At 43.8% G+C, this 27,904-nt stretch overlaps 1 protein-coding gene across 1 annotated transcript; it reads right to left on the bottom strand.

Annotated features, from left to right (window-relative positions):
- Window positions 1–284: 284 nt before the first annotated feature.
- On the bottom strand, window positions 285–27,232 carry PHKG2 (phosphorylase kinase catalytic subunit gamma 2). Its single transcript, XM_070944559.1, is given in 10 exon segments — window positions 285–481; window positions 484–568; window positions 1,738–1,860; window positions 2,862–3,015; window positions 9,522–9,610; window positions 9,834–10,002; window positions 10,148–10,213; window positions 12,359–12,406; window positions 26,827–26,961; window positions 27,105–27,232. Coding segments are annotated over 10 exon segments (1,161 nt in total). The 5' UTR covers window positions 27,200–27,232.
- Window positions 27,233–27,904: the final 672 nt, after the last annotated feature.

Below are 27,904 nucleotides of genomic sequence, written 5' to 3'. Positions count from 1 at the left end.
CCATTGGTGTGACATCAACCCTACCCAAGTCCAGAGCAACCTTCCAGGTATAATCAGGGAGTCATGTCCCATCGGTCCAAAATTCAAGGTTCCCACAAGTTCCTGTTCCCTAGAAAGTAAGTCTCTTCCATGAACAAGGAACCCAAAGGAGGACTCTAACCATTGGCTGTCCTCCCCCAATGGGACGAGGATGAGGTTCAGTTCTGTGTACGCCCCCTGCCCCCTCAACCTCCCTCTTCCAGGGATCACCTCCTCCTGTTTCACAGGGGCTAGAAGGCATCTCTCTAGTAGAGAGGGTTTTCCACAGCCGATGACAGGGCCTCCTCTCCTTCTGTGCTTAGGAAGACCAGCTGGATGGCCTTTGGGAAATTTTCAAAAAGGGCATCCCGGTTCTGTTGCTCACCCTTCTTGACCCAGTGGCCGTAGATTCGGAAGGCACAAGCGTCAATCAGCTTGCACACCCCCTTGAGGGCATGGGGTCACACAGCAGCAGCTCCTTCATAACTGGGTACATCTGATGGTAGCTGGAGTAGATGCGGATAGAAGCCCGCACCATCCACACAATGACCTGCCATGGGGAAAAGGGGAAGATGTCACAACAGGCCACAAGGCAGAGAGAAGGCGGCAAGGAGGTTCATAAGCAAGCATTATCTTGGAGAAGGCATCTCCTCCTGTAGGATCACAAAAGATCACAGATGGAGAAGCCACGGATCCACCAAGGGCAGCATTATCAGTGCTGACTAGCAGTACAGGAAGTACTCATCTTAAAACAGTTCATTTAGTGCCTGTCTGAAATTACAACATCACTGAAAAAAGTGATTTAGGACCGTTTTTCACACTTACAACCGTTGCAGGATCCCCACGGTCACGTGATCAAAATTCAGATTCATATTTATGACCGTTGCAGTGTCCTGGGATCATGTGATCTGCTTTTGCGACCTTCTGACAAGCAAAGTCAATGGGGAAGCCCGATTCACTTAACAACCGGTTTACTAACTTAACAACTGTGGTGATTCACTGAACAAGACACCTGGCTAGAAAGGTTGTAAAATGGGGAAAAATTCACTTAACAACTGTGTCACTTAGCAACAGAAATTTTGAGCTCACTTGTGTTCATAAATCGAGGACTACTTGTAGTACTTCAGGGTATTCGTAGAGGCTTCACTCTTCTGCAGTGATTCTCAGCAAGCTGAAGATGTGTGGATTTCAAGTCCCATAATTCCCCAGCCAGCATACATACACCTTCAATTTTGCTGAGGTTGAGAAACGGTGCTTTAGAGAGACACCAAGCGCTGGACCTGGTGGCGATTAGCCCATGGACCGGTAGCGGGCCGTGGGCCACAGGATGGGGACCCCTGGTCTAGAATAATATTTTAACCAGAACCTACACACCAGTGTTTCTCAACCTGAGCAAGTTTAAGATGCATGGACTTCAACTCCCAGAATCCTCCAGCCACCCAACTTTGAAAAAAAAAAACACCTCATGAACTGAGCCATTTTCAAACTGTCTCCTAGGCCCAGAAATGTTAGAACCAGACATCCTCAAAAGAAGCCATGTTTGGCTTTAACTTTGACCCAAAGCCGCTTTATTTTGATTCTGGAACGCTCAAAAACATGTTTTCTAGTCAATACAAAATACCCTTTTGGGAATGAAGAATGGAATAAAAATGACTTAGATGAATAAATATTTTATTTTTATTTATTTGTAATTAAATGAAATAAGAATACGCCACTTACTCTGAATTTATGGAAGGGACTGAAATGTCGCTGCTCCTTTCCATAGCGCTGGAAAAAGGGGTGTTGCAGCGCCTGTTCAGCGCTCAACCTTTCAACGGGATCTACTTTCAGTAGTCGGGAGATCTGCCAAAGAAAAAAAGGGGAGGGGGTTCCCAAGAAGCATTCTGGGAAGAGAGGCCTGCTGATGGATTCTGACATGGGAAGGAAGGAACTGAGAAGCAACGTGATGGCTTAAACATATATTGATTTTAACACACCCCACACACCCCCGTTCTGTCTGTCAGGCTAGGCAGGCCAGCATGAGCTACAAAAAATACAGATAGTCCTCAATTTACGATCAAAATGAAGCCAGCCCATTACAGTCATAAATTGTGACAGTCATAAAGTTGGTCACCGCATAACTGGACCCCTTTTTATGACATTTTTGTGGCAGTCCTAAAGTGACCACTATGGTCATAAAGCAAACCCATGGCCCTTTTTGCCAAAAACTGGAAGTAAATGCCAGTTTTTGGCAAAAAATGTCGTAAAGTGTGGTCATGTGATCTTGGGACAATGCAAATGGCCATAAATGTAGCTGGTTGCCAATTACCCGAATGCAGTCACATGACCTGGGGGGCTGGCCTTGGTACTTCAAAACAGGGATCTAAATACCTTTGGGGGTCCATCATAACTTCAAAATGTCACTAAGTGACCAGTCCCAAGTCGAGGATTGCCCTGTAGAGCAGAGTTCTCCAACCTTTCTGGGTTGGTGGCCTGGGGGCGGAGGGGCAGGAGCATTTATGTGCGCGCACGAACAGGGCAGCGCGAGAGCACATGAATGGGGCTGCAAGAGCGCACAAACAGGACCGCGAGCGTGTGTGGGACGCAAACAGGTGCTCACCGCAACGCTAGCACCCATGTGACGCTTACTGCAGCGCTAGCACGAATGGGAGGGTGTGGTTAAGTGATTAGCCATTCACACGGCCAGGTGATCAACAGGCCATGGCCCACAGGTTGGGGACCCCTGCTGCAGAGTTTGGGATGGCAAAGTCCCCTCCAGTTTAACAAGCTCCAACTTGGAAGAGCTGCAGCCTTTTCATTTCCCTCCATTACCACACGAGGCAATGACGCTGCTGCCTTCTAACCAAATCCTTGACTGTGTTGGATCAGTCATCCCACTCTGGAGAACCAAACTGATACTGGCCTTCCATGATCATCCGAAGCATCAACATCTGCTTGCGGTGCCAGAAAGGGGGACAGCCAGCCAGGAGGGTGAAAAAGATGACGCCACAGGCCCAGCTGCAGGGAAGGAGAAGATTAATAGTAGAGAATATTTGTAGCTCAGGGTTGGACTGTGAAGTCCTTGGTGCTCTCTGAGCTTGGTTGTTTCCTTGCATGTTAAGTGTTTCTAAGGATCTAGTCCAATAACTCCAGCACAAGGTTAAGTTTGAATCAATACTTGTTTATTAATACATGTTACTTATCTCTTGCAGATACACTTCTGGAATACAACATGGACTCCTGGACAAAACCTTACATACCTGGAAGGCGGGGTCAAGGTAAGGAGGGGTCAAGGGAAGTGCTGGGTAGGTTGGGTGGTATTAACCCTTGCCCTGCCATGGGCACACAATGTTGGGCATTTACATGTAACAAATCCCCCTCTAAATGCCTAACGGTTGGGGTAGTGTGCGTGTGTTGTATATGTACACCCAATTTCGAAGTTAGGTAAGCGTGCTGTTTATTTTGTAAGGGTTTTGTTAAGATGTCAGCAATCTGCTTGACAGTCTCACAGTGTACAGCTTTGATGAACCCAATGTTTGTTAATTGCCTGACATGTTTGTGTTTGATGTCTATGTGCCTTGCCCTTTGGCCCACAGCGTCTGTCGTAGAAATGTCTATGGCCGCTTTATTGTCTTCATGCACAATTATTGGATAAGTTGGTTCAGTCCAGATGTTAGAAAGCAGGTCATCAAACCACGTCAAGTTATTGGCTGCCTTTGACAGGCAGATGTACTCTGCTTCTGCTGTGGATGTGGCCACCAGATTTTGTTTTCCGGTGTACCAGTGTACCAGGCAGTTGTTAATGAAGAATACGTAGCCTGAGGTGCTTTTTCTGCTCTTCATGTTGCCTGCCCAGTCAGCATCCGCGTAGCATGTTAATAGTGATTCCTTGGAGTTCACCGGCTCTAAACACAGGCAGGCATCTATGCTGTATTTAAGGTATCTGAGTATACGCTTCGCCCCCTCCCAGTGATATTTTCTTGGTTCGCTGATGTGCCTGGACAGGAGGTTGACTGCTAGAAGGATATCAGGCCTTGTCCAGTTGGCTATGTATAGTAGGGATCCGATGACTGACCTATATAGTGTGTTGTCATTGAATGGGTCGCCTTCTTCGTTCATGTGTTTCAGGAAGTCAGTCTGCATGGGTGTCTCACAAGGTTTGGCATCCTTCATGTTGCATTTGTGTAAGAGTTCTAATATTTTTTCTTTCTGGGAGATTCTGAATCCTTTTTGTGTTTTGTTGATTTGGACCCCTAGGTACTTGTTCACTTTCCCTAGTGTTTTCAGTGCTAAATGTTTCCCAAATTTCTCTGCGAATTCGTCGCATTTCCGTTTGTGTTGGCCAACGTATAAAATATCATCTACGTAAACGAGCACGTATTCAATGGAAGTGCCTTCTCTCTTGATGAAGAAGCAGAGGTCAGCAGAAGTGGCTGCGTAGCCCATATCCTTGAGGATTTTTGCTAGACATTCGTACCACCTCTTTCCAGACTGCTTCAGTCCATATAAACTTTTGTTTAATAGCCAAGTATCTCCCTTTTGCGTATTTTTTCCAGGGGGTGCTTTGACAAAGATTTCCTTGTCTAGTTCTGCATGTAGATAGGCTGTCTGCACGTCAAATTGGTAAACTTCGAGGCCTAGTATGGATGCTATTACCAGGGCGCTCTTGACGCTTTCAGCCCTAACAGTGGGTGAGTATGTATCCGTATAGTCCTCAGAGTATTTCTGTGCAAACCCCTGTGCTACAAGTCTAGCCTTATATAGGGTCTTGTTGTCTTCAAGTTCTTTAATTTTGAAGACCCACTTTGTTCCAATGAGTGTTTTGTCTGCTGGGGCCTTAGATGGGGTGTATACATTTAGTTCTCTCAAGCTGGCCATCTCTTTCTCCATGGCTTGTTCCCACCTAATCCTCTCTTCCTGTGGCAACCTGAGCACCTCTTCATATGAGTTGGGTGTTGTCTTGGTTGTGTGTATGGATAGTACGTAATCTTCAAGTCTTTTTGGGATCTTATTCCTGTTTTGCCTTATGGGTCTACTGGGTTGTGTTTCTGTGTCGTGCATGTACCTGGCTTCCTTTTGCATGAGTGAGTCTACTTTTATGATTGGGTGGTCTTCTTTCCATTCTTTGGTAGTTATCCCTTGGAGCTTGGGTTTGTGTTTTTCGTGTGCCTTGGTTTCTGCTGTGTCTTGTTTACCCTCATCCCTTATGTCATTTGTAATTTTCTGCCTGGGGAGTACTTCATTGAGGTGTATTTTGGACCAGTTTGTGTTTTCATGGAATACTGCTGTTCTGGATATGACAAATCTATTGTCTTTGTCAATGAATCTGTACCCTTTTGTTCCAGATTCATACCCCATGAACCTTAGTCTCCTTGACACCTTGTCTCCCTTACGTCTCAATTGTTTTGGGATATGCACATCTGCAGTAACCCCAAATATGTGTAGGTGTGCTATCTGAGGTTTCCTGTTGTACATAACCTCGTAAGGTGTTTTGCCCACTACACTAGACCACAGCCTGTTCAGGGTGTAGTTGGAGAATGTGAGTGCCTCTGCCCAGAAAGATTGTCCTAGCCCTGCGTCCTCTAGCACACACCTCACCATGGTCTGCAGAACACCATTTTTTCATTCTGACACTCCGTTCTGGAATGCAGAGAACGGCGAAGACGTAAAATGTAATATTCCCCTGTTTCTTTAACCAATTCGAAAAATCCCTTGACAAGAACTCAGACCCCCTGTCCGTCATTATCTGTTTTATCTTTGTGTTGTGTTGTGTTGTGTTGTGTTTCTACCCTTTTATAAAATTCCTTAAACTTTTGAAACGCTTCACTTTTGTGGTTGAGTGTGTATACATACCCATAACGACTGAAGTCGTCCACTATTGTTAAAAAGAATCTCTTTTTGTATTTTATAGAGGGCTTCATGGGGCCCACTAAATCCATATGTACTAATTGGAAAACTGAATTGGTGGTGCGTGTGGCTTTTTTAGGTCTAGGTTTGGTCTTAAGCTTAGAACACTTACACACAGAACACTCTAGGTAATTTTTACAGCTCTTTACTTGTAAACCATTTGAACAATCTGTCATTTTCTGGATGACTGGAAAGCTGGCATGACCCAACTTCCTGTGGAGCAAGTGGGCACAGTTATCATGAATGGGCTTTCCAATGAACAATTTCTCCTTGTGTGTTGCATCATGAGGGTGTTTGTCTTTGGTGGTGTCATTTGTCTCGTCTCCCTCTATCTCCTCATGAGTATCTACCTTGTTCCCCTTATTTCCTATGTTAGTGTTTGTGTTTGGCTGACAATCCCCTTCGGGTTGGAGATATGTTAGTCCTCCATTGATGACTATCTTACCAATGTCTTTCCCATCTTTAGTCGTATAGGCCTTTCCCCCTCTGAAGGTAGTCTCTATGCCCATGTCTTTGCTAAGCTTGAGTGTAGCCAATATATTGTGTGGTATTTCAGGTATGAGTAATACCCCCTCTACTTTGCCTATCCCTTTTATGTGTGTGTTTCCCTCTCCTGTCACTAGCACTTCATTCTGATTAGCTACCTTGATGTGGTGGTTCCTTTTTGTGAATGAAGTGAGGATTTTCCTGTCATGAGTAGTGTGGTTGGTGGCTCCAGAATCTAGGAGCCACGCATTCCCTTCTCCTGATTGCATGTGTGTGTTCTGATGTTCCCTAATGCCATACAGCGATCCAGGTTGGCTATCCCTGGAGCTGTCTCTGTGTCCCCTCCTGTCCCTTGGATTGGGGGAGTCCCTACATCTGTATCGGTTGTCGGGTGAGTGCCTGTCTGAGAACCCTTGTCTTCGGCCTTGTCTGTCCCTGCGCTGAGTGTAGTCCCTATCCCTTGAATTTCTAGGGCAGTCCCTCTTATAATGGCTCCTGGAGCCACAGGTAAAGCACTCGGGGGTGTTGTGACCCCTGGTTTGAAATTCAACTCTCTTTACTGGTCTGCTCTCTCTGCGACTCATGGCGCGGTCCCTCCTTAAGCTATCTTCAGCTATCAACCTGTTTGTAAGTGTTTCTAGTGTGAGATGTTCGATGTTGAGGCTATCTAGTTGCACTATAAAGTTGTCCCAACTAGAATCTAGGGAGTTAATGATTATGCTTTTCATGCTTTCTTCGGAGATTACTTCTCCTCTCTGTATTAATTCAGCCCTGGTAGTGTTTAGACTTAGGATATGCTCACCCATGGGGGTCCCTGTTTTGTGCTTGGCTGAATGGAACTCCCTAGATATCCTGGTGGTTGTGGCTACGCTCTTGCTATAAAACAGATTGAATATTTTTTGCAGTATTTCTGCTACAGTCAAGTGGTGACCCAGGCTAGGGTAGATGCTAGGTGAGATGCTTGCAATCAATATGTAATAAGCCCTGTGGTGCAAGCAATCTGTATCAAAAGTCCAAGGTTTTCTTGGTGGGTCATTGATTAAGAACAATAATTTTTCCCTTAAGAAAACAATCTGGAGCTGATGATTCCACTCTAAAAGATTAGTCCCATCTAGCTTTAGTTTGTGGAAATCAGCTGGCAAAGTCATTGAGTTGTGTGGTAAGTTACTCACAGTCTGGTGCTGTCCATGGTTTTGCAGATGAGGGAACTCGCAATATGGCATGGGAATGGTAGATGCTATTCTGTACTGACTTATCTCTATATTCCTCCCTTCTCTTCCTACAGGTGGCATCTGGGCATACGCAAAGCTCATTTCGCGCTGGAGGCCGTCCGGAGAGGAGCTCATGGCTGCAGTTCTCAGGCCTAGGCCTAGGCCTGCTGGTGGAGCACTTGACTCACCGCTGGTGGGTCTGGATGCGTCGTGGGACCCTGGAAGTCGCTGCTGGGCTGTGGAATCCCTGGCGAAGAATGGCTGGAGGCTCGGGATCGAAGCGGTCATAAGTCGAGGACTCTCGAGGATCGGCGGTGCGGTGGCAGCGGCGGCGGCAATGGCTGGTCCTGATCCAGACGTGCTGGCCCTTGTTCGGTTGGAGAAGCCTGGCGGAGGTTGCGGAGCAGGTAAGTAGCTGGCGCGTCTTTCTTCTCTTGGATCTCTCGTAGTTAGTGAGGCGGGTGGTGAATTCGAGTCCTGCCTTTGTTCTGCTCCGTAGGCGGTCGGGGTTTCTTGGTCATCGTGGAAGCACGTTGCCCCCTTTTGTAGTGATAGGGTTGGTGTCTCATAGCCGGTGGTCACTCTGGTGCCTTCTTGGCCCTCGAGGTTTTCTTTGCGGCTTGCGGTTGGTGCAGGAGGCTTGAATACGGAGCCAAAGGCTGCCGCTAGAGTCTCTATTGCTTTCTCTATCTCGAGCTCGCTAGGCGAGTTCTGATTGACTTGGATTTGTCCATTATAGTTGTTTTCTGGGTGCTCCCCATTTGTTTTGGGGTCTTGGCGGTTTCGCGCCATTAGGTTTAAATCCTGGCTTCCCATTGGTTGCTGGCCATTCCAAGATGGCCGCCAGGAAAAGGGCGCAAAAATGGATTTGGCTAGCTCGGAGTCGTCCGACTGGGCTGGCCTGTCTCTTACCGGTGCTGCGTTTCCTTGGGTCATCTCTGGGGCCTCGATCGCTGCTCCATGTTTCTCAAGAAGGCTCTGGAGGTCCGCAATGAGGTTTCCTTCGTTGCTGCATGACTCCATCAGCTTCAGGATGGACAGTCTGAGCTCGCTCCTCTCTTGTGGCATTTCTTTTTCAGGTTCGGTTGTTCTCTCTTGTAGCCTCTCATCATTGGGTAGTGGGTTCAGGTTGATGCCCTGCTCACTCTCTGTCGTTGTATCTCTCGCTGCAGCACCCCTGGGTGTTAGTTGTGTAGCCATCTGTCTGGTGAAAGGTCTTGCGTTTTCCTTGTTCTTCTTTCCAGAGCAAGCAGTTGATCCATTCATTTTTCAGAGTTATGGGCTAACCATCCTCTGCTACCAATCTGTTAAGTTTTTCTAAGGATCTAGCCCAATAACTCCAGCACAAGGTTAAGTTTGAATCAATACTTGTTTATTAATACATGTTACTTATCTCTTGCAGATACACTTCTGGAATACAACATGGACTCCTGGACAAAACCTTATATACTTGGAAGGCGGGGTCAAGGTAAGGAAGGGTCAAGGGAAGTGCTGGGTAGGTTGGGTGGTATTAACCCTTGCCCTGCCATGGGCACACAATGTTGGGCATTTACATGTAACATTGCAGACGTTTCATTACCCAACTAATCATCAATACAATCAAACAGTAAACAACAGCCTAATCAAGGAACCATCAAGAACACTCCCAACAACCCTGACAGGGTAAGTCACTGGTATATAAACAGAGAGCAAACTCCATTCCCTTCTAGCACTGATGATGTCAGTTTGTTGGGTAATGAGACGTCTCCAAGAAAACAACCAAGCTCAGAGAGCACCAAGGACCCCAAAGGAAGAAATTATTTTCGAATGCCACACCCCACCTTGGCTGGCAGGTGAGAACAATCGTAGTCCAGGATATCTGATGCTCATCAAATTGGGGAAGGTTCCCTGATCCCATCCCATTCCCTAAGTATAACTTACAGGTCCACCTCCTTCCCATAACCAGGATGAGTCTCGTCCATGGAACATTTCAGTATCTCTGGTGCCAGATAGCCTGGGGTACCACATAACTATGCAAGGAACAGTCACAGATTCAGAGAACTTCAGAGAAATGCAAATTGGGAGAACTTTTCAGAAAGGTGGACTGAATAGCCTACAAAAAAACACCCACAGAAGCAATGAGCTGAGCTTTCCTGCCTGCCCTGTGGCTAAACAGAGGGCTGCTCCATGGGGCAGGCCTGCCTCCACTGTCTCCACCTCCCCAAAGATATGCCACTGAATGGGACCCCCCGCCTCACCTCGCAGTTTCTCTCCTGGCTCCAAATGGCAGGAGAAGCTGAAATCGGAGAGTTTGATGCTGAGATCATCATTCATGAGGATGTTCTCAGGTTTGAGGTCTCGATGGATGATGTGGTTCTCATGAAGATACTTCACGGCCTCCAGGAGGGCTTGCATGATGCATCTGAAAGAAGGCAACATAGAGGCCGGGGTTGTTGCAAGGACCAGGTCTTGGAGCCCTCCACAAAATAGCAAGGAGGAGGGCTCATTAAGTTATGTGGTAAGAACTTTCCACTTCTCTAGGCCCAACAGTAGACCTTCAGTTTTACCTGGTCTCCTTTTCACCGAGGGTTACCTTCTCTGTAAGGTAGTCAAAAAGCTCACCACGTCTCATCCTGCAGGGAAAACATAAATTAGAGCCTGGAAGCAGAATCTTTTTTTTTTTTTTGAATTTTTTTTATTAAACACATATTAAAACATTGGACACAGTGTAACCGTCCCGGCATTATCTTTGCCATACATACTAAAATAAACAATAAGTATCATATATACCTTGCTACTTATATACATTTGGTCTATTCAATATTTACATATATAAAGACATAATTTTTCTATCTATATTACTTATACATTTGTCTTGTCCTCTTTCATTCTATTGTAATTACATACATAACCTTAATTCTCCATTCTATAAATTCTAGTCTGTTCATATTTTTCATCCCTCCTTTCCGTTCCAACCATTGATAAAATTTGTTCCATATATTATAGTAATCTGACTCACCTTTATTTTTCAATTCCAACGTTAATCTGTCCATTTTCGTGCATGTCAAATTTTTTTTGATCACTTCATCTTCTGGGGGATTTCCTTATTTTTCCAATTTTGGGCAAAAATCATTCTTGCTGCTGTTATAATATGTATTATTAAGTAAATTACCCCTTTACTATATTTCCCATTTATAATTCTCAATAGAAATAGTTCTGGTTTATATTCTATTTCTTCTCCAATTACTTCTGTCAGCCATAAATGAATTTTCCGCCAATACTCCTTTGTATTTGTTACATATAAATGCCTAACATTGCTTCCCCATGACAGAGTAAGGGTTAACCCCATTCACCCACCTGGCCCTTCCCCTGATCCCTCCTTACCTTAGCTCTGCCTCCCAGGTATATAAGGTGTGGTCCAGGGATCCAGATTCACTTCCAGACGTTTACCTGTAATAGAAATAACTGATTAATAAAGGACTCTGATTCAAGAACATTTCGTGTTGGAGTTATTGGGTAAGATCCTTGGAAGCATGCCACAGATTGGTAGCAGAGGATGGTTAACCCACAACTCACAGAAATGGCAGAATCAGGAATCCAATCCGAAGCAGAAAGCAGGATGTGCACCAGAGCCTATACCAAGCAGATGGAGGAGCTGCAGGCTCTCAAAGGCGCCACAGCGAGAATCGCCACGACCGAGTGTGAGCAGGACCACGACCCGAGCCCACTACTCTGGAACAAGGAACCAAGAGAGGAAACCTGCAGCAGCGAAAGGAGAGAGCCACCGACCAGAGACGACTTCCGATCAACAATACTGAAGATGCTGGAAGCGCCCGCCAGCAAAGAGGAGCTCATCGTGAAACTCCAAGACCTCCTAGAAAGCCATGGAGCAGCGATGAGCACCCAGGAACAAGACAATGAAGTCGCCAGTCCGGAAAGGGAAAGGCATTCCCAAGCTGAAGCTCCGGACATGGACGATTTCATTTCCGCGCCATGCTCCCGGCGGCCATCTTGGAATGGCCGACAACCAATGGGGAGCCGAGATTTAAACAAAACGGCGGGAAACAACAAGGACCCCAATACAAGTGGGGAAGAACCCGAAAACTGCACAGAAACAACAACGCAAGCCTGCAAGAGCCCACCTACTGGGCCCGAAGTGGAAAAAGCGATCGAGACTCTTGCGGCAGTACTCGGCTCTGCATTCAAGCCTCCCGCGCTTGCAAAAAACCACCCCGAGGCACCTCAAAGCCAAAGGGACTACAAGGTGGCCACCGGAAACCATGCACCGGCCCAGCCAACCCTCCGAGAAACAACGTGCCCAGAAAGCGAGCACCAGAACCCGATCACCTGCAGGATCGACCAACGGCAGGATTCGCACTTGCCACCCGCTGCACCAACAACGCAAGACCTGGGAATAGAAAGGCAAAACAGCTACTCACCTACTGTATGACCTCCGCCAGGCTTCTCTACTCGCCCAGAGACCAACCAGCACCGGCCAGGATCCACCGCCGCCGCCGCTGCAGCCGCAGCCGCCACATCGCCGAATCCAGGAGATCCTCAACTTACATCCATCGCCGCCGCTGCGCCGCCGAGCTTCGGAGATCCTCGACCTATGACCGCTTCACCTCCTCACCTCCTCCTGTTCTTTGCCGGGGATCCAGGGGTCCAGCCATGGCATCCGTCGTCCAGAGAGGGTTACGGACCCGCCAGGGGTGAGTCCAGCCTCCCACCGGCAGGCCTAGGCCTAGGCCTGAGGGCAGCAGCAGAGAGTTCCTCACCCAACGACCTCCGGCACAAAATGAGCTTCATGCATGCTCAGTCGCCGCCTGTAAGAAGAGAGAGGAACATAGAGATAAATCCATGCAGACTAGCAACAAGCATTCCCCCAGCATATTGTGAGTTCCCTCACCTACAAAACCATGGACAGCTCCAGACTGTGAGTAACTTACCATACAGCTCAATGACTTTACCAGCTGATTTCCACAAGCTAAAACTAGATGGGACTAATTTCTTAGAGTGGAATCATCAGCTCCAAATTATCTTTCTACGGGAAAATATGTTGTTTTTACTTAATGACCCACCTAGAAAACCCTGGACCTTTGATGTAGATTGCCTGCACCACAGGGCTTATTATTTGTTAATGGCAAGCTTATCACCCAGCATCTATCCCAGCCTTGGCCACTACTTGACTGTGGCAGAAATATTACAAAAAATATTCAACTTATTCTATAGCAAGAGTGCAGCCACAACCACCAAGATCTCTAGAGAGTTCTACTCAGCCAGGCACAAGGCTGGAACTCCCATGGGTGAGCATATCCTAAATCTGAATGCTACCAGGGCAGAACTTATACAAAGGGGGGAGACCATCTCTGAAGATAGCATGAAAAGTATAATAATAAATTCCCTGGATTCTAGTTGGGAAAACTTTATAATGCAACGGCTGTAACCAGGGGGACCTTTTGTCAGGTTCGCCTGATTCGCCAGTTGCGGCCCTTTCTTGATCAGGATTCCCTGTGCTCAGTCACTCATGCCCTCGTCACCTCTCGCCTTGACTACTGCAATGCTCTCTACATGGGGCTCCCCTTGAAGAGCACCCGGAGGCTCCAACTGGTCCAGAACACAGCAGCGCAGGTAGTGACGGGAGCAGCATGGTGCTCCCATGTAACACCGCTCCTGCGTGAGCTGCACTGGCTCCCGGTGGTCTTCCGGGTGCGCTTCAAGGTGTTGGTCATCACCTTTAAAGCGCTCCATGGCATAGGGCCTAGCTATCTTCGAGACCGCCTGCTGCTACCGACGACCTCCCATCGACCCGTGTGCTCCCACAGAGAGGGCCTCCTCAGGGTGCCATCAGCCAAACAATGTAGGCTGGTGACCCCCAGGGGGAGGGCCTTCTCTGTGGGGGCACCTACCCTCTGGAATCAGTTGCCCCCAGAGATAAGGAGAATCCAAGACCTCAGTGCCTTCCGCCGTGCCCTTAAAACCCACTTTTTCCAGCAAGCCGGGCTGGCTTAAGAAGAAATTTTTAAATGTTTTAAATTGGTTTGTGATTTTTAATTTTTGGGCCAAATTTATATATATTTTAATTGTTTTTTAATATTTGTATTTCATGTTCTTAATTCTGGCTGTACACCGCCCTGAGTCCTCAGGGAGAAGGGCGGTATATAAATTGGAAATAAAATAAAATAAATAAAATAAACTGGATAGCCTCAACATAGAGCACCTCTCCCTAGAAACACTCACCAACAGGCTGATAGCTGAGGATAGCCTAAGAAGAGACCGCTCCATGAGCCGCAGAGAGGGTAGGCCAGTAAAAAGGGTAGAGTTTCAAACTAGGAATCACAACACTCCCGAATGCTTTATCTGCGGCTCCAGGAGAGACTGCCCCAGAAACTCAAGGGACAGAGACTACACTCACCGCAGGGAAAGGCAAGGCCGGAGGTCAAGGTTCCCAGACAGGCACTCACCAGATAACAGATTCAGACGCAGAGACTCCCCCAATCCCAGAGACAGGAGGGGGCAGAGAGACAGCTCCAGGGAAAGCCAACCAGGGTCACTGTATGGCCTTGGAGACCATCAACCCACACACATGCAGCCAGGGAAAGGGAACACGTGGCTCATCGATTCAGGAGCCACCAACCACACTACCAACAATAGGAACATACTTACATCATTCACAGCAAAAAAGTATCACATTAAGGTAGCAAATCAGGACAAGGTCCTGGTAACAGGAGAAGGGAACACATACATAAATGGGATAGGAAGAATAGAGGGGGTACTGCTCATACCTGAGATACCTCACAATATACTAGCCACACTCAAACTCAGCAAAGACTTGGGTATCGAGATGACCTTTAAAGGAGGAAAGGCATACATGACCAAGGGTAATAAGGACGTAGGCAAGATCATCATCGGAGGGCTCACACACCTACAACCCCAAGAAGATTACTATCCAAGCACAGACGTACAACTAGAAAGTAGGAAAGACAAGACAGGTACTCCCGGGGAGACAAAAGGGGTTAAGGTTGAACACACCACTGAAGACAAACACACTTCTGACACAGCACACAAGGGGAAGCCCTCTATTGGCAAACCCATCCATGATGACTGCGCCCACCTGCTTCATAGAAAGTTGGGCCACGCCAGTTTCCCAATTGTACAAAAAATGACTGAATGTTCAAACGGTTTGCAAGTAAAGAACTGTAACAATTACCTAGAGTGTTCCGTGTGCAAATGTTCTAAACTTAAAACAAAACCTAAACCAAAAAAAGCCTCTCGCACCACCAATACGACCTTCCAGTTAGTACACATGGATTTGGTAGGCCCCATGAAACCCTCTATAAAGTATAAAAAGAGGTTTTTTCTAACTATAGTTGATGACTTCAGTCGTTACGGGTTCGTATATACACTCAATCACAAAAATGAGGTGTTTCAAAAGTTCAAAGAATTTTACAGGAGGGTAGAAATACAACACAACACCAAAATAAAACAAATAATGATGGACAGAGGGTCAGAGTTCCTATCAAGGGACTTCTCCAATTGGATAAAGAAACATGGAATATTACATTTTACTTCTCCACCTTTTTCCGCATTCTAGAACGGAGTGTTAGAACGAAGGAACTGTGTATTACAAACCATGGTAAGATGTGTATTAGAAGACGCAGGGATGGGGCAACACTTCTGGGCAGAGGCACTCACATATTCAAATTACACCCTGAACAGACTATGGTCCAGCATGGTAGGCAAAACTCCTTATGAGGTTATGTACAACAGGAAACCCCAAATAGCTCACCTACACATATTCGGGGTCACAGCAGATGTGCATATACCAAAACAATTAAGGCGCAAGGGGGAAAAGGTATCAAGGAGACTAAGATTTATGGGATACGAGTCCGGGACAAAAGGGTACAGGTTTATTGACAAGGACAATAAATTTATCATATCCAGAACAGCAGTATTCCATGAAAACACAAATTGGTCAAAAATACACCTCAACGAAGTGTTCCCCAGGCAGGAAGTCACAGACAGTACAAGGGTCACGAGTAGACTAGACACATCTGAAACGGAGGCACATGAGAAACACAAACCTAGACACCAAGGGGTAACCACCAAGGGATGGAAAGAGGACCACCCCATCATAAAGGTAGATGCACTTACAGAAAGGGAAGCCAGGTACATGCATGACACAGAAACACAACCCAACAGGCCCGTTAGACATAACAGGAACAAAATGCCAAAAAGGTTTGAAGATTACGTACTATCAATACACACAAACACCACGACACCCAACTCTTACGAAGACATACTTAGGTTGCCACGGGAAGAAAGGATTAGGTGGGAAGAGGCCATGGAGAAAGAGATGGCCAGCCTAAGAGAGCTAAATGTGTATACTCCATCCAAGGTACCAGACAACAAAGTACCCATTGGGACAAAGTAGGTTTTTAAAATCAAGGAACTTGAGGACAATAAGACGCTGTACAAGGCTAGGTTAGTAGCACAGGGGTTTGCGCAGAAATACCCGGAGGACTACACCGATACATATTCACCCACGGTCAGGGCCGAAAGTGTCAAGAGCACCCTGGTGATAGCAACAATTCTAGGCCTAGAAGTTTACCAATTTGACGTGCAGACAGCTTATCTCCACGCGGAACTAGACAAAGAGATCTTTGTCAGAGCACCCCTGGGAAGAAACACACAAAAGGGAGATACCTGGTTGTTAAACAAGAGTTTGTATGGGCTGAAGCAATCCAGTAAGAGGTGGTATGAGTGCCTAGCGAAAATTCTCAGGGACATGGGGTTCACTGTCACTGCGTTATTTTATTTACCAGCTGAGCTCATTATTTCTGGACTATCTGACTCTCCGTACCTTGCCAAGAATTGTTATCAAGAGCTACTACGCATGTCCATCCACCCACATTCCTTCTCACACTCTTTCCTTTGTTCTCTTGCCAGAAGTCCGGCTCAGATAGCCGGCAAGAATTACTTTCAAAAATGTAACAATTAACTTTTCTTAGTTAGTGAGGTGTTTTATTTTCTTTATAACAAATAAATGAGTTTTATTAGAAACCTTTCTAGAACATTAAATTTTCAGATTATTGCAACAAGGATTAAGCCACGATACATCTCCTCTAAACCAGGGTAATTAGTCCCAGAGCCAAACATGGGATTAATAAACGCCCTGACATTCTGGTAGCAGAGGATGGTTTGATTTATGGCTTTTTTCCTTGTTTTGTTATTTCTGATAAGAGCGCATAGGCAATTAGTTTTTAGCTACTGAGGTACGCTAATTATATTGCTGAGATGCCGAAACAGAAGTAAAACAAATACAAAATGTATTTTGCTGAGAAGGTGGCAGAAAGGAAGTTTCCAGATTTCCAGCCCCTTACTACAGCCACACGCCTGGAACGAGAAGAAGCCGTGGGAACAGAAATGGAGACAGATAAGACAGAAGCTGTTTTTGAAGATGATGATTTACGACTGAGGTCAGTAACATTTTCTTCTGATCTTCCAAGCTCTGAAAAAGTCTTCCCAGAACCTTCTGAATTTGTAATGCTCGATGCAAGGCTAAAGCACTATCGTGACCGTATAAAACTCTATGAACAGCAGCTATCCCAGGCAAAAATGGCTATATCTATGCTTGAGCAAGATATGGGAGATAACTTAAATTTTTCAAAAAGCGCCATATTGTCTTCTTGCTCAGAGCCAAAGACACTCCCCCTGGTGGATTCTGTGTCAGGCCAATTAAGGCAAAGAGCACTGCATACGTCACATGAAAATCTCCCTGATCAAGTTACACATGTCTTACATAACCACTCCTACTCAAAAGCATACAATGCCCCGTATGCAAAGCTGCCCGAAGCTAAAGGTGCAGCGCCATCTGCTGGCGAAAGTAATTTACTACAGGAAGCTGAAATGCCACAAGTGTTTCCACAGGCCCAAACTCAAACACCCCCTGGCGGTGTTGGTGTCCTTTTAGATGGAACAAAGCAAAGGCAAATGATTGCATCTCCAGCAGGTCATGCCAATATTGCAGCTCAAGCACAAATGGCAACTGGATCACAGCAGATTCCAGTGCATCAGCCACAGCAGCTACAAATGCCTGCATATGTGCCCCAGCCACAAGTGCAAATAGGGCCACCTCCTGGCCCACCTCCAATGGCACAACCAAGACCATTTTTAGGTCCACAACAGGCACAGCAAATACCACAGGCATTTCTGCCAGCACAGCCAGCATACCAAGTGCAGGCTCCTTACCAGGCATTTTCTGTCTCTCCACTAACTGGTGAGTCAAAACTAAAAATGTCAGGACACAATTACAAAGCCTGGGTCAGTGAGATTACACTATTGCTTCTTAGAGAAGGCACGCACTGTATGGTATTTAACCCACCTGCTCCACCTTGGACTTATGCAATAAGAGATTTACAGATAAGGGCTCGCACAACATTATTGATGTCCATGGATACTGAACTGCAGGTCACTTTTCCACCAAATACAACAGCCCGACAAATTTGGGCTGAATTGGAAAATTGCTACAGGCCTATCTCAATTGAATCTTCATGTTTACTCATGTCTGAACTCCACGGTTCGAGATTGAAACCTGGTGAACAAATTGGAGGACATTTGACCAAACTGAAAGGTCTGAGAACAGAATTGAGAGAAAGAGGCCATAACATTGAAGATATTCAAATGATCAGCATCATTATTAACTCTTTGAATTATGAATGGAAAGATGCTGTTACAAAAATTAACCAAGTCCCAATTGCTCAACGCACAGTGGACAATGTCTGTAGACTTTTAATTGAAGAAGAGGCATTCATGTTGGCCACGCCACACTTGAGAGGACCACCCGCATCAAGAGCTCCAGCTAGACGCCCCTTCCGAGGAAGGACCTACGCTCTAAGGATGCCAAGATGCAACACCTGCAATCGTGTGGGACATGCCACCCGGGATTGTCCCCAACGAGTTCCAGCTCCCGTCACATACCAGCCCAGAGGAACAGACTCCAGAGGCAGAGGCAGAGGCGGAAGACAAGGTCGTCGTGGTCCCCGGCGTGATCCACAAACTCCACTTGCCACATTGGCTTTAACCAATGATCCACAACCTCAACCAGAGTACGACAGACGACTCCTGTGGACTTTGGACAGTGGTGCAGCATTGCATGTTACCTACAGAAAAGAACTTTTCACAGAGATGCACGAGCCTGAACCTTAGCTACGTGAACTTTATTCTTTTTCAAATCATTCTTGCCAGGTCAAAGGAAAAGGAACTGTTTATGTTGAAGAGCTCGATGCATTCATTCCTGATGTTTATTACATACCAACAGCAACCAGTAATTTGCTTAGTCAGTATCACTTGTCTAGAATGTTAAAGTTCCAAGTTCACCACCTTGAAAAAGCAAGTTACATAGTTAAAGATGGAGATATTGTTGCTGAAACCATATTAATTGGTGGTGTTTATTACTTAAAGCCAAAGCCTAAAACACAAACACAGGCAAGTATGCAAACTCCAAAAGGGGACAGTACAGGCCCAGAGAGAGATGCTCCAGTGAGAGATCCTGTTGCTATTCCAAAGGCTCCTAAAGCCAACAAAAAGAGAGTTGGTAAACAGGTTGCTCAGAGCAAGCCTGAGGTTCCGCATAAAAATGTTAATGTTGAGAATTCACTAACTGGTAAACCTTTGCATTCCAGGTGTATCCACAAATGGCATAGAAGATTGGGGCATGCCAGTTTCCGTGTTCTTAGGAAGATGCCGGAGTTCACAAAAGGTTTGGATCTAAAGGGGTGTAAGGTGTTTTTGGATTGTGCTGTATGCAAGAAGGCCAAATCCAAAGCAGCAGCCATTCCCAAACACGCTACACGCCTGTCAACACGCATTTTTGATTTGGTTCACATTGACATAGTTGGTCCATTCCCGCCATCATTTGGTGGTAGAAAATATTTTCTAACAATTGTTGATAATTACTCTAGATATGGATATGTATATCCTATGAAAGAAAAATCAGAGACTTTTCAGATCTTTAAAGACTTTGCAACCCTTGTTTCTACCCAACACCAAGTTCGCATCGCCAGAATCCAGAGTGATCGTGGTGCCGAGTTCATGTCTCAGCGTTTCCAGGACTGGATGCGTAAGAATGGAATTATTCATCAGACTTCGGCCCCTTACACACCAGCTCATAATGGAGTCGCAGAACGAAGACAAGGGGTACTGCAAACCATGATGCGTTGTCTCCTAGAAGACGCCAACCTTGATATAATATACTGGGGTGAAGCTATCAAGTACGCAAATTACATTGTCAACCGTACTTGGAGCAGTGTAACAAATCAGACTCCTTTCTTCATGTTGTATGGCTACAAGCCCGATCTTAAAAACATTCATATTTTTGGTTCATATGCTATGGTGAACATTCCCTTAGCTCAAAGAAGAAAAGGAGGTCCAGCAGCAAAGAGACTGAGATTTATGGGTATTGATGATAACTCAAAATGGAGCAAATTTATTGACTCTAAACATGCAATTGTGATTTCCCAATCTGCTAATTTTGAAGAAGATATTGACTGGTCCAGGATTCATTCCAATGATCCTGGAGTTTATTTTCCTAGAGATGATACTGCTGATGTCACGCAGATTGATGATCAAGATTCCACTGATTCTTCTCAACCCGATGTTCCGTCTTCGCAAGCCGCGGATGCTGACGCTAGCGACGAAAGTGAGGACGAGGACGAACCAGAAGAAGATTGGACAGTTGTCCCGAGACGTTCCAAGAGGGCCACAAAAGGGATCCCTCCACAACGATATTCTTGGCAACTGACAAAAGCACCCTTGCCTTTGATTTGCAATGTTACGCTTCCACCTGATAATTTCACACAAATCAAGCAGCTCCCTGACTCAGAGCAAGACAAATGGTATGAGGCAATGCAGGCTGAAATGGACAGTCTAAAGAAACTTAAAGTATTTACACCTGCAAAACCTCCAGCAAACAAAAAGGTCATTGGCACTCGATGGGTCTACAGAATCAAAAAGAAGCCAAATGGTGAGTCATTGTACAAGGCCAGACTTGTAGCTCAGGGTTTCGCTCAACGTTATCCTGAGGACTACACAAATACTTACTCACCGACAGTCAGAACTGAGAGTGTAAAAATTGCTTTAGCAACTGCAACTATCCTTGGTTTAGAAGTCCTCCAGGATTCCGACAGCAAGAAGGGGATACCTGGTTCCTAAACAAAAGTCTCTATGGTCTGAAACAATCTCGTTTAATGTGGTATTTATGTCTTACTGACAAACTAAATTCAATGGGCTTTATTAAGTCCGAAACTGATGAGTGCGTGTTCACAAAAAGATCTAACAATGCATATGAGATAGTTCTTGTTTATGTTGATGATATTGTTTATATTGGTCCAAATAAGCAAATGAGTGAAATTTTTGCCAAAGCTTTACAGAGATACTTCACATTGAAATCATTAGGTCATATTAGCACTTATTTAGGTGTTCAGATTGAAAAGACACAGAAGGGGTTTAGTCTTTCACAAGAAGATAAAATTGAACAAATTTTGCATCATTGCAACATGAAAGATGCTAACACAACAAAGACACCCATGCAAACAGATTTTCACAACTTGACACAAGAAGAAAGTCCTGAGTTCGAGGATCAAACACTTTATCGTTCAGTCATTGGGTCACTATTGTACATTAGTAGTTGGACCAGACCCGACATTGCACTTAGTGTTAATCTCTTATCTCGACACGTAGGTAAGGCAAAACAGTTTCATTGGACATGTATTAAGAAATTATTGAGATACCTAAAATACACTAAACACATGAAGTTATTGTTAGAACCAACACATACTGATTATGCAGAATTATGTTGTTATGCAGATTCTGATTGGGCAAGTGATAAGAAATCACGTAAAAGTACTTCAGGTTATATGATGTTCTTAAATGGATGTCCTGTTTATTGGCAAGTACGTAAACAGAATTTTGTTTCTTGTTCATCTACTGAAGCTGAATATGCTTGTGTTTCAGATGCATGTAATTCCCTAACTTGGTTTGATGCTTTAGTCACAGATATCTGGACACACCCGATCCGACCGATCACCGTGATGGAAGACAATGAATCGGTGGTTTATATTTCTGAATCTCATTTTACAGGTTCTAGGTCCAGACACATTGACATTCGTTATCAAAACATAAAGCATTTAGTGAAAAAAGGTTTTGTCAAAATGCAATATGTATCTACACATGATCAAATTGCTGATATGCTCAACAAACCACTTCCAGCAGCTCAACACGAGTATCTGCGTGAGAAGATGTGCCTTATTTGATGATGTACTGATATTCGCTCAACTGGCAAAGAAGGGGAATGTCACTGCGTTATTTTATTTACCAGCTGAGCTCATTATTTCTGGACTATCTGACTCTCCGTACCTTGCCAAGAATTGTTATCAAGAGCTACTACGCATGTCCATCCACCCACATTCCTTCTCACACTCTTTCCTTTGTTCTCTTGCCAGAAGTCCGGCTCAGATAGCCGGCAAGAATTACTTTCAAAAATGTAACAATTAACTTTTCTTAGTTAGTGAGGTGTTTTATTTTCTTTATAACAAATAAATGAGTTTTATTAGAAACCTTTCTAGAACATTAAATTTTCAGATTATTGCAACAAGGATTAAGCCATGATACATCTCCTCTAAACCAGGGTAATTAGTCCCAGAGCCAAACATGGGATTAATAAACGCCCTGACATTCACAGCCACCTCTGCTGACCTATGCTTCTTCATCAAAAAGGAGGGCACATCTATTGAATACGTGCTTGTTTATGTGGACGATATTTTATACTGTGGCCAGCACAAACAGAAATGTGATGATTTCGCTGATAAGTTGGGGAAGCATTTCGCACTAAAAACTTTGGGAAAGGTAAACAAGTACCTGGGTGTCCAGATCGACAGAACACAGAAAGGATTCAGAATCTCCCAAAAGGAGAAGATATTGGAACTGCTACACAAGTGCAACATGAAGGATGCCAAGCCATGCAAAACACCCATGCAAGCTGACTTTCTAAAACACATGAATGAAGGTGAAACATTTAAGGACAATACCCTCTATAGGTCTGTCGTTGGGTCCCTACTATATATAGCCAACTGGACTAGGCCAGATATCATCCTAGCGGTCAACCTCTTGTCTAGGCACGTCAGCGAACCAAAAACGTACCACTGGGAAGGTGTAAAACGCGTGCTCAGATACCTAAAGTACAGCATAGATGCCTACCTACGTCTAGAGCCGGTGAGCTCCAAAGAGCCCATATTAATCTGTTATGCTGATGCTGACTGGGCAGGTGACACAAAGAGCAGGAAAAGCACGTCTGGCTATGTATTCCTCATCAACGGTTGCCCAGTGCACTGGTACACCGGGAAACAAAACCTAGTGGCCACATCTACAGCAGAAGGAGAATACATCTGCCTCTCCAAGGCAGCCAACAACCTGGCATGGTTCGATGACCTGCTCTCCAACATCTGGACTGAGCCAGCCTACCCGATAATAATACATGAGGACAACAAGGCAGCCATAGACATATCCATGGCAGACGCTGTGGGCCAGAGATCAAGGCACATAGACATCAAACATAAGCACGTCAGACAGTTAACAAACATTGGTTTTATCAAAGCCATACACTGCGAGACTGTTGAACAAATCGCTGACATCCTGACCAAACCTTTGCAGAACAAACAGCACGCCTACCTAACTTCAAGATTAGGTGTACACATACAACACATACACACAGCTCCAACTGTTAGGCATTTAGAGGGGGATTTGTTACATATAAATGCCTAACATTGCTTCCCCATGGCAGAGTAAAGGTTAACCCCATTCACCCACCTGGCCCTTCCCCTGATCCCTCCTTACCTTAGCTCCGCCTCCCAGGTATATAAGGTGTGGTCCAGGGATCCAGATTCACTTCCAGACGTTTACCTGTAATAGAAATAACTGATTAATAAAGGACTCTGATTCAAGAACATTTCATGTTGGAGTTATTGGGTAAGATCCTTGGAAACACGCCACAGTTTTTTACATGACTACCACATATCATGGTACGTGCCTGACTCGTGGTTGCATTTCCAACATTTTGGTGATAAATTTCTAAACATTTTTGCCAATCTCGCTGGCGGAAGATGCCACCTGTCGAACATTTTGTATAAATTTTCTTTATACGGTATTGCCAATGTTATTTTCCTATTTTTTCCCCATAATTCTTGCCATTTTTCCAGTTGTATATTGTACCCAAAATTTATTGGCCATGCCACGATCGTTTCTTTGACCTGCTCTTCTTCCATTTTATAATCCAATAAGAATTTATAAATTTTCTTTACCAATTTATCATTTGTCCCCAGAAAGATCTTATCTATTATCATTGATTCCCTGTTAATGCCCCACTTTCATGTCTTTCAAGTAACGTGATTGGATCTGTAAATAGGACCACCACTCCAAATCTACCCTTTGTTCTTTTAATTCTTGCCTCGACTTCAGTCCCCCTTCTTAATTTATTATTTCCTTATAGGTGACATATTTTCCCTGATTGATGAAGTTTGGGTGTACTAATGCTTCTAATGTGGATAACCAAACCGGAACCTTCATGTAATTCTGCTGCTTGAATTTATTCCATATGTCTAATAAAGCCTGTCTTATAAAATGTCTTTGAAAATATTGGTGTGCTACTTGTTTCCCGTACCACAAAAATGTGTGCCATCCTAGATGTAGGTCGTGGCCCTCTAACATTAACAATCTTCTATTTTTAAATTTATCCATTCTATTACCCAGGTGAGCGTTGCTGCTTGATGATATAACTCCCAATCCGGTACGCCAAACCCTTCTCTTTCTTTTGTTTCTTGTAAAAGTTTAAATTTAATCCTTGGTTTCTTCCCTTGCCAAATGTACTCTGCTGTCATTTTATTCAATTTTCCAAAATACTTTTTATCTAATTTTATAGGGATATACTGAAACAAGAAGAGTAATTTTGGTAGGATATTCATCTTGATCGCCACTATTCTTCCCATTAAAGAAAGCCTCAAATTTCTCCATCTCTCCAAGTCTTCTTTTATGTGATTCATTAGTTTGGCATAATTATCTTCTTTGATTGAAGTGCATCTTGTGGTTATATAAATTCCTAAATATTTCATTTTCTTCACTATCTGTATGCTTGTTCTCTTGGTCAACTCCTCCTTCTGTTTGTTCGTCATATTTTTGACTATCATTTTAGTTTTGTCCTTGTTAATTTTCAGTCCAGCTACATCTCTGTATTCTTCTAATACTTCCATAAGCTTCACACTCGATTGTAGTGGTTCCTTAAGGATAAAAACCAAATCATCTGCGAAAGCTTGCAATTTGTAAATTTCTTTCCTAATTTCCAGACCTTTAATGTGTGTTTCTTTCCATACTATCCTCATTAACACTTCCAGGGACAATATGAACAATAATGGGTATAGTGGACACCTTTGTCTAGTACCCTTCTGAATTTTAAAATTTTTTGTCACCTCTCCATTCAGTATTACTTTGGCTTCTTGCTTAGAATATATCGCCGAAAACATATTTAAAAATTTGTCGCCAAATTCCATATACTTTAATTGTTGTGCCATAAATTCCCAGTTAATGTTATCGAATGCTTTTTGAGCATCTAAAAATAGCAGTGCCACCTGTGTACCGCTATGTATCTCATAATATTCTAAAACTTCTAGTATTATTCTTATACCGTGTTTCCCTGAAAATAAGACCCTGTCTTATATTTTTTTGAACCCTGAAATAAGCGCTTGGACTTATTGCCATGCACTCAAAAGCCCGATTGGGCTTATTATCACGGGATGTCTTATTTTGGGAGAAACAGGGTATTATTTTTCATTTGTCTTTTTGGTAGGAAACCGTTCTGGTCGATGTGAATAAACTCATTTAAAAACTTTTTTAGACAATCGGCTATTATTGATGTGAATATCTTATAGTCTGTATTTAGAAGAGATATAAGCCTATCGTTTTTAATTAGCGTCCTATCAGAGTTCTCCTTTGGTATCAGTGCAATGTTTGCCTCCACCCACGATGATGGTATTTTCGCCTCTTCTAAGTCTTGTCCTAGGGCTATCTTGCATTTCTTTATATAATTCTATTAGTAGACCATCAGGGCCTGGTGTCTTATTATTTTTTTGTCTTTTGATCGCCTCTAATAATTCCAACATCCTTATTTCTTCATTTAACATATTTTAAATTTCTTCCGGGATTTTTGGTAGTTCCGCTTTCTCAAAACATTGTAATATTTTCCCTTCTGTATAGCAGTCAGTCTCTTTATATAATTTCTCATAAAACTCCTGGACTATGTTTTTCTTCTCATTTTGGTAGCATATATTCCCCTCTTTATCTTGTAGTTTGTTGATCCATCTCTTCTCTGTTTTTTCAGTTTATATGCTAACTATCTCCCCGGTTTGTTGGCATTCTCAAAAAAAATTTGGTTAGTCTTTTTTAACTGTTGTGCCAAGTCCTTTTTCTCAAGTAGATTCAGTTTATGTTTAATTAAGTCCATTTCTTGTTTTATATTTCTCTTTTGCGGCTCATCTTGTAATTTCTCCTCCAATCTTTTATATTCTTCTTCCAGGCAATTCCATCTTTGCTGTTTTATTTTATTTTCCTTTGCCATATAAGATATGGCAACTCCCCTCATGTATGCCTTCGCCGTATCCCATAAGTTTTGTAGGGACGTATCTTCTTTTTTGTTTTCTTTAAAAAGGAGACTTAGTTGTTTGGTCATCGTTAATTTGAACTCTTCATCCTTTAAAATCAATCTTTTTAATGTCCATCTTGCTTCCCTCTTTTTCCCTAACAGGCTAATTTTCATAGGATTGTGGTCCGCCCAAAAATTCGTCTCAATTTCAACTTCTTTCACATCCAATTGTAATTCCATTGACATCCAGACCATATCAATTCTGGACCATGATCTGTGTCTGTTCGAATAATACGTATATTGGTTTATGCCCTGATGTCTCTCTCTCCAAATATCTTTTATTTTCAGTTCCTCCACCATTTTAAAGAAAGTTTTGGGTAAGATTCTTCTTATTCCTTTCTTCATCTTGTTACTTTTATAATCTAATTTTGTATCAGTTATTGCATTGTAGTCTCCTAAAATACAAATATTATCATATGTTATATCACAGATGGTGTTATGTAATTTCCTATAAAATTGCTCTTGTCCTCCATTTGGAGCATAGATTTCTACTAATAAAACCTTTTTTTGGTTGACAAGCGGACTTCTTCCAGCTGCTGGGGGGTCATGCGCTCTGGGGTTACCTCAATAATCTTTACTGCATACTCCTGTCCCGTCTGCTTGTGTATACATCGTCGGACCACGCTGCTTACTCCTCTGTGAGTGGGATGAGCAAATGATGTGCAGAAAAATCAATTTTCCAGACACACTAATGTCTCAGTGAGGAAAAATAAATTGAGATATTTCCACCCCTCCAAGCTATTCCATTGCATCACGTCCCTTCTCTCTTCTAGCCTCACCTGCCAATAACATCCTTGGGCTCGTATTTCTGGTAGAACTCCTTGGCTCCAGGCCAGTCTGGAAGTTCGTCATCCAGGCCCACGTCTCGTGTCATTTTACCGCAGGGCCAGTAAACCGCAAGTACTGATTCAGCTTCTGAAATGCATAATGAAATGCATTTTTAATTATTCTCTGCGACTCACTACGGATTTCTTACTCACAAGACCATCTGCTAAAAATTAAGCAACGTTTCTTTAAGGAGCAGCTTTCTGTTCCTTCTTGCTTCAAATGCTCTATCATCCCAGTGCCGAAGAAGCCCACCATCAAGGAACTGAATGACTACAGACCAGTTGCTCTAACATCTGTAGTCATGAAAACCTTTGAAAGGCTAGTGCTGTCCCACTTGAAAACCATCACGGATCCGCTGTTAGACCCCTTGCAATTTGCATACCGAGCAAATAGATCAACAGATGATGCAGATCAAACTATTTACTAAATCTGCAGTACTATTAATATTCTCATTGTTCCCACCACCCATCTCCTTCCACTTATGACTGTATGACTGTAATTTTGTTGCTTGTATCCTTACGATTTATATTGATATTGTTTCCGGATTGCTTATTATTTACCCTATGACTATCATTAAATGTTGTACCTTATGATTCTTGATGAATGTATCTTTTCTTTTATGTACACTGAGAGCATATGCACCAAGACAAATTCCTTGTGTGTCCAATCATATTTGGCCAATAAAAAATTCTAATTCTAATTCTAAATCTAATAAAGAGGCAAAGGGAAATTTGTCAAAAGCGCCGAATGC

This window comes from Pituophis catenifer, unplaced genomic scaffold (genome assembly GCF_029215685.1).
Source record: "Pituophis catenifer annectens isolate HBS135680 unplaced genomic scaffold, rPitCat1.0.hap2 SCAF_5, whole genome shotgun sequence".
NCBI lineage: Eukaryota > Metazoa > Chordata > Lepidosauria > Squamata > Colubridae > Pituophis > Pituophis catenifer.
Note: the sequence above shows the minus strand (reverse complement) of the source record. Positions and strands in the feature narration are given on the sequence as shown.